Source organism: Nanorana parkeri, unplaced genomic scaffold (assembly GCF_000935625.1).
Source record: "Nanorana parkeri isolate BGI_ZX_2015 unplaced genomic scaffold, ASM93562v1 scaffold1654, whole genome shotgun sequence".
Lineage (NCBI taxonomy): Eukaryota > Metazoa > Chordata > Amphibia > Anura > Dicroglossidae > Nanorana > Nanorana parkeri.
Window position 1 is genome coordinate 169343 of NW_017307922.1, and position 11895 is coordinate 181237.

The 11895-nt window shown below is 39.8% G+C and overlaps 1 protein-coding gene across 4 annotated transcripts in view; it reads right to left on the reverse strand.

Moving 5' to 3' along the window:
* The window catches only part of CCT6A (chaperonin containing TCP1 subunit 6A), a 24450-nt gene that overhangs the window by 10270 nt on the left and 2285 nt on the right, over positions 1 to 11895 (reverse strand). For 2 of the 4 annotated variants that reach the window (XM_018571023.1, XM_018571021.1), the window contains exons 2-11: positions 10744 to 10807; positions 9793 to 9927; positions 9042 to 9215; positions 7579 to 7682; positions 6656 to 6766; positions 5175 to 5334; positions 3802 to 3884; positions 3611 to 3707; positions 3360 to 3507; positions 1519 to 1652 (exon numbers count right to left, since the gene is read on the reverse strand). In XM_018571023.1, the coding sequence (XP_018426525.1) occupies positions 1519 to 1652; positions 3360 to 3507; positions 3611 to 3707; positions 3802 to 3884; positions 5175 to 5334; positions 6656 to 6766; positions 7579 to 7682; positions 9042 to 9215; positions 9793 to 9927; positions 10744 to 10807 (1210 nt within the window). The remainder of the gene's footprint in view (positions 1 to 1518; positions 1653 to 3359; positions 3508 to 3610; positions 3708 to 3801; positions 3885 to 5174; positions 5335 to 6655; positions 6767 to 7578; positions 7683 to 9041; positions 9216 to 9792; positions 9928 to 10743; positions 10808 to 11895) is intronic. The other 2 variants (XM_018571025.1, XM_018571024.1) reach the window with 2 other exon arrangements.

Below are 11895 nucleotides of genomic sequence, written 5' to 3' on the forward strand. Positions count from 1 at the left end.
AAGTTACAAGAGTGTGACTACTACCCAATTTACAGCATTTATAAAATATTAAAAGTTAGATTGTCATAGTAGTTTGGATAGAACTATAAAATGTTCTTAGATAAAAATATACTTTGTGTATCACTCGGATGTAGATCCTCAAATCATCTCTGAATGGGTGCCGACACTGTCCTTCCTTCTGGAGGGTGGCTATGTGTGTTCCCTATGGTCCCTGTGTGTGTTGTAAAGTAGCCACCACTCCAAGCTCACTCCCGTAATGGACTACAGTCACAGTACAAATTAGTAAACTAAAACCCAAGATTGTAGTCATCACAGGAGCAAGCTTGGAGTGGTGGCTACTATACAACACACATTGGGACCATGGGGAACACACATAGCCACCCTCCAGAAGGAAGGTCAGTGTCAGCACCCATTCAGAGATGAGTTGAGAAGCTACAGCCGAGTGATACACAAATAAGATACATTTTTTGTTAAGCTACTTGAATGCATTTTTAAGATTTAACGCCCGAGTATAGTGTAACTTTAAATGTACATGTTTTACTCCAGTGTAAGAGCCTGATTTTGACCCAATAACAATGTCTCCTATTCCTTTTACTGTAGAGTTCAGGCAAGGAGTTGGAGGGGCAGCACATGGAGCCCATCAGTTGATCTGTACTACTCACATGCTAACAAGGGACATGCTAAGAGATCAAAATGAAAGATGACCTCATCAGCGTCCTGCTCCTCCATTTACTGTCCAGTCACAGACCGGGGGAGTGACAAGACCTGTATTACCTCAACTGCAGCAGAGTGAAATTGGGTCTCCTGCCCTGCCAGACAGGGTTGTGCAGTGTGTCAGCTGTGCAAATCTCAGGACCAGACAGACAAATAAAAACCTTTACTAGGTGAACAGCTTCCACATATGAATTACCATGTTTCCCCGAAAGTAAGACCTACCCCGAAAATAAGACCTAGCGCTATCCTCAGGGATTTCTGTAATGTAAGACCTACCCCGAAAATAAGACCTAGTTCGGTGGTAGGTCTTATATTACAGAGATCCACTAGGTCTTACTTTCGGGGTAACAAAAAGGCAGCTGCTCTGATCAGTCTTAAACTAGCAAAAAGGGAAATGTGCACATGGGCAGAGCATGCAGCATACCATATTAAAGTACATTCTGCTCCTGTCCACCTCATTGAATTATTTACAAGAAAGAAACAATTTGGTCAGACGACAGCAATTACCCTGTTGAATGAGTAGCACCAACAAGATGTAATCATACACAACTAAAACCTCAACATCTATCTTCAACTATTTCCCTTGAACAGGATTTTTGGAAGTTTATACCCAAGTAACATTTAAATGACCATACTTTGCAAAACCAGTTTTAAGAGTACATACCAAAGTAAAATAGATATGACTTAAAAGATTTGTCCTAAGAGTCGATTTACTTACCACAACAAATATATAAAACAGAGTAACAGAACAGGAGGGGAACAGACATTTTTATTTCCACCACATACAAACACTTCCATTAGTACCTTGGGAATGATGAGAAGAGCATCTGCGAAAGCTTGGACACCGAGCTGGGCTCGTCCTTTCACATTAGGCTTGTGCTTGACAAGAGCATTGGCAATAGCAACTTCTAATGCACCCGCACCAGGCACAACACATCCTGTGCACACAAAGACAGTAAGACTTGAGGTGCATGCAACACTGGGTATAATGTGTAAAAAGTGAAATGACTGCCAACTTTATTATAATACATTTCACTAAATGTTTACAGAGATGGAACTGAATTTTATTAAACGGCTACTCGCTGAACAATAAACAGATAAAAGCATGCTTGTTTGTGTAAGAAAGAAAATTTCACATATATTGTTAATATAAAAAACGAGGGGAATTTACTAAAAACTGGAGCAGACAGAATCTGGAGGAATTGACTATGGCAACTAAACAGCTTATCTCTCATTTTCAATGCTTAACTGAACACATTGAAGAGAGAAGGTGATTGGTTGCCATGGGTAACTGCTCCAGTTTTCCTGTCTTGTACATTTGGCCTAATTAACATCCATGTGCCTCTTAGTTCTCCAGCTCAACAGAACATTGGATCTGGAAATATTTACATCCCCTAAAATACCATTGCTGTCCACACCACTCCCAATTTATGGGAACAAAATTGGCATGCCCCCATTCCTGAGACACCAGAGTCATCCCCGAAAACATCAGTACCTCACATCGCCAACTTAGCAGTGCCCCTACAAGAATGAACACTTATGACAGCTGACTGTACCTGGAAATATCATGACTTGCTCAGCAGTGCATGATCCTGGATCAGTAGTGTACTTTTCTTTGAAGTATAATTTCCTTCCATTCCAGTGCCACTGCAAACACCACTGCTGCATCCCAAGCTCATTATGGATATCTCCCTGGCAATATCTGGGTCAGCTATATAATGTTCCTGGGAATAGCCACCTACTCCATTCCCGATTTAGCAGGGCCCCAAAAATACCAGCCTCCTTACATATAAGCAAAGCAGCAAGGTTTTTCTTAAAGTGTCACTCTCCCCACCCCTGGCTCAGCATTCAGTAGCCCCTGGAAACCTCATCTTGTGATAAGAGGATTGTGTTGCGATGGGAAATGTGACGAGAGGATATATATGTACAAAATGTCTGTATTCTGAACTGTTTACAGTCATGTGTTAAGTACCCTACAGTTACACGACCATGGATCCAACCATTAATATAGAGGATCTGTGTAAAACATGCTCCAACCCCCATTGCTGCTGCACGTTTCAGACCACAGAGCAGCATGCTCCATCCACTCAGAAAGTAATGGCGCAGACAGTATGCTTAACACAGACAGCAATGCATTAGCACCATGTCAAATGTTGGAGCTATACAGGATACATGACCGGTGGGCAATGTGTGGACACTAGCAAGACTGTGGACTATACAATATTCCATGACTAGAATCTGCTTATGTTGTGGTAGATAGGCAAGTGGCAAGATGTTTTGTGAACATTGTAAGCTGTACATGCTATCAGAGTAGTAACCTTTACTAGGTGACAACCCTCTAGTGACCATAAGTGATGTTATCTGAAGCTGGCCACATAACAGATGAGAAAAACAACTACTAAATAAACTTCAATGCAAGGACCAAAACTAAATGTAAAGAATTAGCCAGACATGCCATTATACTACCTATTGATTAACGGTTTCTCAGGGTCTTATTAATTAAAATGGTGCACAGGAAAAGCAGCAGCTTTGTGCCCGCGTAATGCAGACTAGTTCCATCTAAGTCTGCAATAGTTTTTATAAAATAACCCGACAGGAATAGGTTCAATCTCATATTTAGGCTCAAGTTCCTGGACACAACTTACCATCTTCAATTGCATTTTTAACTGCCCGCAAGCCATCCCTAATGGCATCTTTTATCTGATTTAGAGTATGCTTATTTGGTCCCTTGACCAGCAGAGTGACAGAGCGTGGATGATCACACTGCTCTATAAAAGTAAACTTCTCCTCACCCTAAAATGAGAAATGCAGTACATTTAAAAAAAAAAAAAAAAAAAAAAAAAAAACATTAGTGATGATGTGAAGAGTTTATGATGGGTAACCTTCTAAAACATACCATTGTATACTCATAGACAAGACCAGCATGTCCCAAACACTCAGGAGTGATGTCTTCCACCGAATTCATTGCACTGCCACCACAAGCCAAAGTTAATCTAGACAAAAGGTTTAAGGTTAATACATCATGTAATATACAGAGACTATGAGATCTAATAAAAAAAATGGAAAAAAAAAAAACCTTCAATTTACCTCTCCATGTTCCTCCTCTTCGCTCTGCGGAGGGCTACAATCCCTTCCTTGGCAAGGGCATCCAAGGAAAATGGGTCTATTCCCTGAAAGGAAAAAAACAAATATGGTAATTTCTGCCTCGCCGCCACTTATCTTTACATCTACAATGATACCAAATGAAATTAGTAAATTTAGAATATTTTTCAAATTAAAAACAGTAGTTAGCAGGGGATAATTGTAACTATTACTGCAGTGTACTGGACGTATGTGCTGTATATGTATTATGGATCATGATTTAACCTGTTCATGTTAGCAGGGCAGAATTGTGAGCGCCTCCCACAAGCTGAGCACCGAGATGCGATGCAGCGATCCTGCTCAAGCGCCGACTACAAGAGGCACCGCGTGAGGCAACAGGGATTGGAGTGAAACTAAGTGAGGGAAGCTGGGACGGGGCTGGCTGTAAATCTATTGCTATAGTGTACTGGACGTGTGTAATGTATATGTTGTACATATATACAGCATACACCTCCACTACACTCCAGCAATAGATTTACAATTCTCCCCTAACATGAATAGGTTAAATCATGATCCATAGTACAGAACATGTAGATGTACTATGGATCATTTAAAGTCACCTGTCCCTTTAAGAAAGTATCGGTAATTGGTATCGGCAAGTACATGAGGGGATGTACTTGGGCCTGAAAAAGTGGCATCGGGACATCCCTACTTTAAATATCTGTAAACTAAAATCTGCTATGTTAGTGGCATACAAAGGACATGCAGCATCAGTTTCATGGATTATGCTGCATTTAAAGAGAATTTCCACTTTAGCAGTCAAATTGGGATAACACCTATTTTTATTTGTTACATGTTCCCATTCACATAGCATAAAGCCAAGAAAGAAAGAAAAAAAGCTTCTAGTAGTTTTAATTACTTTTACTTAGTTTACGTTTTTGTGGTTTCTTAAGTGTTAAAATTTCTACTTGGCTACTCCTTTGTAATGTTAGGGAGGGTTGTGAGGAGTTTGCATCATATGTTATTGAAGTTAATTTTAGTCCTAAATCTTTCTATGAGGACAGATCCCTGGAAGAGATGTTGCAGCAGGTATTCCAGCTGATTCCAGATTTGTTTTGGTATTATGCTGTGTGAACGGGAACACAACATATAGCGGGGTTTTCTCAAGTTTGACTGCAGAAGTAGGAATATACTTGGAGACATTACATCTGTAACTATGTACTGTTCTTATGAATACGTGCAGGCGAATGGGTATTTTCACCAGACGCAGAGGAAAAGGACAGTCTTCAATCTTGCACAGATTTGCAGGCCAAGGGTGTTATATATCACTCTTGGGTGTTCTCTGTGCTTTACCTAAATTACATACACCGTTAGCTCACCTTCTGGTTAAGGACAATGAAGCCTTTGCCAGTATCACCGCACACCTTCCGTTTCAAAGCGATGATTTTATTTACCCTTTCCTCAATAAACTTCCTTTCCGCTTTAACAAGTTTCTCGCGCTCCTCTGCGCTTTTGTAGAAGAATCCAGAGTTTACTTCCCTGAAACAACCAAATAAGATAGACACTTTATGCCAGGACTGCCCCATCTTTTCATGAGCTTTTGTTCAAGCACATTTCCAAGTATTGCACCTATTGTACATCCTCAGTTGGCAAGTACATAAAGCATGTAATGCAAGTATTCAGCCAAACATAGCCAATGCGTTCAACTCCATTGAGTAGACCCTTGAGAGATTTGGTTTTGTTCCATGCTTCCTGAAATGGATACACATCTCCTAGATTTAATATACCGGTGAAAGAACTATTATCCACCTAATTTCTATTGAACAAGACAGGGATGTCTACCGTCTACTCCCTCTTAGCATGGCTATAGAAGCCCTTACCCTTAAGGGTAAAACTGAATTACCCCCACCACTGCTCTTATCTGTGAACACACGCTCCTTCCTAAGAAGCGCTTCTCATTGATCAGCACGGTCAAAAGGGCTTTGCATTGGTGGTCATGTGGTCTCTCCATTTGCGAAAGTAACTTTAAATACATAGCGCAGGGCTATGCTGCTGTGTACAGGTCGTTAACCGGTAAAAGAATGTTGCAGAAATATGCTGCAGATATGTTGGGCATGCCCTATGTTAAGCAGATTTTAGACCAATTTGTTCACATTTTGCAATCCTTTTTTGTGTTCCCTTAAGTTTACACTCCTAAATCTTAAACCTTCCCAATTCACAGTTCAAGTTGACCACATATCTTGTTAGCAGCAAAGCAAACCATTGCTAAAGCCTAGAAGAAACAATTTATACAATTTGCGGAAGCTTGACACCAAATTATTTTATAAAAGAGAAACTTTCCAGTATTCTTTTGGATAACCAAAGAATACAATATACCCATCTCTCACTCTCTTCTGAAAGCTTCATCACCTTATAGCCTACAATTTTCCCCAATCGTATGGAGCCTTCCGGTTTCTATTACTTGTTTTGCTTTATCTTCTTTCTCTCAATTTCTCACTGGCCTCCTCGACTTCCTTTCTTCTTTTGATCATTCATCCGACAGTGACATATTCTGGTTCTTTCTACCTTGATTTAGGTATTTAATGATGTTTTTGTTGACCCTTGTTACTTCACATATTCAGCTCCCTTGTAAAGGAATGCTACAGTTATCCGGTAAATCTATGAGGACAATTTTTTATCTTCTATTGTTTATTTTCGATACAAGTTGATTGTTGTATTTTGCTTTTTATTGTAAACATTAATAAAAAATGTATTGAACTGGAAATTGCAATTTCTCCCTTTACTAAATAGTAAGAGGAATTTTAAAAGACATCTGTGTACACAAGAGTTTTACCCATAGGAGGCAAAATCAATAACTTACGTTTTTTCATACTCTAGAGACAAATTGCATGTAAGAATGTATGCATCTTCGACTCTCTTTTTCATGTCTGGATGGCGAGCCCCATGATCAAGCACCAAACCTCTTATAAGCCTAAGAATTAAAAAGGAGAAAAGAGAATTATAATCTAAGACAGAAATAAAACAAGGAATGTTTAATAACCATACACTAAAATGATGGAAACTGTACTCAAGTGTGCAGACATACTGCTTAACAGAATGCCATAGAAAAAGCACAGTTGAAGTTTACTCTAGCATGGTGTCTGACTGCAAAAATCACCAGACGATAATGCAGAATTCATCCATGCAGGAAGCTGTATTCAGACTTAACTTCACATAAGGAATCTTATAATACAAAAGTCAACAAGTGTGGTTCCTACCAAAATATAAAACACTTGTAAACATAAGTACATCTGCACATGAAAAAAATGTTGTGAACTAAAAGAAAATTTGTACATGTGGCAGAGCATACCTCTAGAAGCACATCAACATACGTTCCTATGCAATTAAAGATTTTCTGCATGGGCATGCCACCTACAACAGGGCAGCAGTTGGGCCTCGCTATATTTTACTTGGATAGACTGCTGCATTGGGGACAAAATCTACCTACACACAAGAAGTGCTTTAAAAGGAGGTCCACAGTAAAGCTGCAGGTATGCTTTTGCACCTAATATTGCTTTTTACAAATCTATTGTGCAGGATGGCTTACTTTAAGTAGACATAAGCTGCAGCTGAACACACTTTTCATTCTTTTTTCCCCCAAAAAAGAAAACGTAGAACACTGCACATAGCTATAATATAAAAAGACATTTACCAAATCCTGACAGCTACTTGGTCAAGAAATTACCCAAAGATTATTTCATGCAGAACTCACCACTAGTGCTGCACACTAAAAGCCGTACTTACGTTGTGTCACTTTCAGTTTTATGCTTCATCTCCATAATTTCAACCATAAACAAATCAATTGGCTCATTTTCCTGCCTTATAGCCAGAACAGAATCCACAACCGCCTGCAAGAAAGGCAAGAGATGATTAAAACCATTCTAAAAGGAAGCCACACAAGGAAAAATGATAAAAGCAGCAAATTGGATTCCTGAACTGCATTCCAGGGCACTCCGATCACAGTAAACGTAAACTGTAGAATGTAATCTACCATCAAAAGGTCTCAGACACATTTCTGTGTAACGATTACCTTTATGTTCTTCTGTGCTGTAGTGTGCAGCCAATTATTTTAGGTCACAATATGAAAAATATACCAGCCCAGTTTAAGGCACACAGACACACATTTATATTGTCACCAATATTCATTATTTTTATGTTAAACATTTGGCTACAAGTATGCGGTGGCTAGCACAAACAAGGCTCAGAAAAAGACAGATATCGATGACAAGCATCATCTTAATTGCCACACACAGTGACAAGGCAAACATTTTATAAATAAATTATAAAAATGTATTATAAAAAGGCACTTAAAAATGTTTACCGTCAGCCCTAACTCTTAAACACAGCCATAGTGAGGGTGCCGACAGTGCTGTCTTCTATGCATGGTAAGAATACCAGAGACTGACAAAACCTAACAGAGTTTAGAGATGAACTTTATTTTTCTCTCCCTAGCTTGTCTGCTGCGTTGTCCTCAAACATACTCCAACGCCCAGTGAAACCAGTGTTGTCTGGTATAAGCTGCTTCTGCACACCATTTCCTTCAATTGAAAGTCAGCTACCTCTCCGTGCAGCTGGCCCCCTAATGCAGCAGTGTTGCACATGCATTTTAGATGACCCTCTTGTAATGTGCAATGTCAGTATTCCTGGAGGCTGCAGGCAGCACAGCCACATCATTCTTGCCCCGGCAAAAATAAAAAACAAGGTGTGTGTGTGTAAACAAAGGAATTTGCATGTGAAAAAAATATATATCTTGTAAAGAGATGAATGCACCCCTTCAAGCACTGGAGGTAGGTGTGGGAGAAACAAATGGGAGTTGCTGTAACTCTGATGCAGTAGCAATATGAACACTGGAGGCTTCCAGGATGAAGGCAAACACAGGTAAGATTATGGTTGGTAAGGCAACCAACCCTTTTCCTCCTTCATACGCCTAAACTAATGTGTGATGCACAAAATTGCAACGACCTCCATTTATTAGGCCGTGGCAATGAAGCAAGCATTCAATGCAAAGCTAGAATCCGAGGGGGGGAAAAAAAAAATGGAGTAGGAATGATCAACAGCTAAAATTTAATACAATGACTTCACTGCTCATACGACCCTATACACACACTTCCATCCAAAAATGGTACAGAACCTTACCACAAAAAAAATTAGAGAATTTTGCAATCATTTTTTTTTTTTTTTTTTTAGTACAAAGTAGTCATATTTACCTCTGTTAAAATATCAGCCAACTCAGCATGAACTTTGGTGCGAAGCGATGTTCGGGCAACATTGATAAGGGTCTCTCTATCCATCTCTTTGGACACCTTGACCTCATCCAAAACTTTAAGGGCTTTAATTTTTGCAGCTTCAAAACCTTCTGTCACAATTCTTGGGTGAAGGCCCTAAAAGGCAAGAATATTCTTTAGGCTATAAGCTTTTACAAGAGTCTCTATGTTGTTAAGCCACAAGTTAAACACCTTACTCAGGATTGACGATGCATGTAGTAGCTGTACTATACAAAAAAAAAAAGTATAATAAATCCCACTAAATAATGGAAATTGTACTCAAGTGTGCAGACATGCTGCTTAACAGAATGCCATAGAAAAAGCACAGTTGAAGTTTACTCTAGCATGGTGTCTGACTGCAAAAATCACCAGACGATAATGCAGAATTCATCCATGCAGGAAGCTGTATTCAGACCTAACTTTCTACACATTATATGTAGAGTAATCTTCTAAGACAAAAAAACTTAAGGATTTCCTGCTATTAGCAAAAACCCACCAAGCCCTCAAATATGCAGGTAAGATCTGAATTATTAGCTACAGATGATTAGGGTCAAAGAAAGAAAACGCAGAGGACAATACATTGTACCTGTAAAAATCCCTCTCAGCCATACACCCAGTAATTGCCCAACGGAAGCTTGGCTATTACAATAAATATTTCCCATCATATCAATACCACACTTTGATGTAACAATACCTCAGATATGTAAAGATCTGCTTGTTTTAGAAGCTCGCCGATAATCAGAACATTGGAGGTGGTTCCATCTCCAGTGATGTCATCTTGTGCCGTGGCTACTTTAGCGATCAAAGAGGCTGTCGGATGCTGAATTTGCTAAAAAGTAAAACAAGGAACTCAGATCAAGGTTTCCTGGATCCTCACTTATTAGTTAAGAAAGATTCTAAAGTTGACCATTGATGTGGAGTTACATCCTGAAAATGATGAGTGGGAAAACACCTTCCTGTTCTCAGTGAACACTGACAGATGTGCATGACTGATACTGAGCTTTCCTGTTTTGGGCATGCTTGGAGGGAATATTCCCAAAAAGCTGGAAAATCTCTCTGCATTATGAGCAGCTCCAACTGCAGAACTGTGGAAATGGCCTAAAAACCGCAAGATACTTGAAATCAAGATCAATGCTTGTATTTACTAATCTGCCTTAGCAGATAATACAGTTCGAGAGAGCAACTGTCTGCTCGAACATACAACACCCAGTAGGCTCTGCAAATTTAGGAAGAAGGTACAGGGGGGCAAAGATGGACAGGAATCCCACCATCAAGGAGGGTGAAGTACTATAGACGAGAATCCTGAGTGGAGCCTCCATCCTCCAGGTTCCATGTATTCTGTCTCCTCTGGAAAGAGAGGGCACAATATCTGACCAGACTGGCAGTAGAATTTCCTCTAAAGTGTTTTTGGTGATGTGTTTCCTCTTGGAGGAGGTGCTATCTCATGGACGGTCCAGGTAAGCCCACTGGCTATAGGCCAGTGGGCTTCCTTGTGGAAGCAAAATCAAGTGGTACAAGTCACCAACCATTTTATTTCGCCTAAATGCTTTTTCTTTTCTTGAAGGTTTGGTCTGTTTATGCTACGTGGAATGTCACATAACTTGTTCACAGCACACTATTTGTTATATTACAGCAACAAACTTACCATTTCATGAAGTAAGACGTTTCCATCCTTGGTAAGCTTGATTTCCCCAGCACCAGATACTAACCTGTGAAAGAGATAACCAACATCAGCACTACTAAATCAAACTGCATAAATATGGTTTAACTTAACTGGCTAAAACAATCTCCATGTAGTTTTATGGAGGTTTACTAACCTGCAGCTCCCTTTCCAAGATGTGCAACCTCAAAACTATACATCAACCAACAACTTTCACTCACATACTAACATTCACTGAGCTCCATCATGCCTGAAACTAAATACCCTACCAATAAAATGTCTAGATGTTGCATGAAAGGCCTCCATGGAGTAGCTCTTATAGGTCTATTTGTATTCTAAAAGCTGGCCATACACCATACAATCCGATTGTAAAATTCTGTAGATTTATGAAAACGATTTGACGACAAACCTAAACAATTCTTTTAATTAGTATCAAATTAGACAGGGTCATGCAGTACATAGTTGATGGTAGATCCAAAGATTGGACAATCAGATTATATAGTGTATGATTACCCCAATGGCTGGAAGAGTAATTCTACGTCCCCACAAAATGTGAGAAATTCCCATTCAAATCTGCCCTCTCTGCCTGGAACCACCATGCACCAATGTATGCTCTGTACACCGCAATGCAATCCTGAACTGAGCATCTAGAAGAATGCTCGCAAATGCTGAGCACTCATTGGTCAGCATGGTACCCTGGCCATGCTGACCAATGAGAAGCACTTATTGGTTAGGCGATACTCTTGAGCAATGAGTGCTGGCCATCTGCAAGCGTTGCTCTAGATGCTCAGTGCAGGAGTGCAGTGTACACTGCGACATGGCAGGTCCAGGCAGAGGCATGGCCAGCAGGGTAAGGAGAGGGGGCAGATTTGAATGGGTAATTTATTTCTCTGTGAAGAAGTGGAATTACCATTTAAAAAAGGAGCACTCAATAAAAAGAGCCTTCAGACATACCACTAGGCCAGTTAGCCCCACTGGTGGATTGCCTTTTCAAAGAGAGGGAGGGGGATTTAACTATTTGTTTTGGCTGGAAGTCGCCAAGGAGGAAACGGGGTGTACTATACAGTTATCCAATTTCTTCCATTTATAGAGCACGTTAAAATTAAAATGTTTGCCTTGGACAAAAAAAAAAAAAAA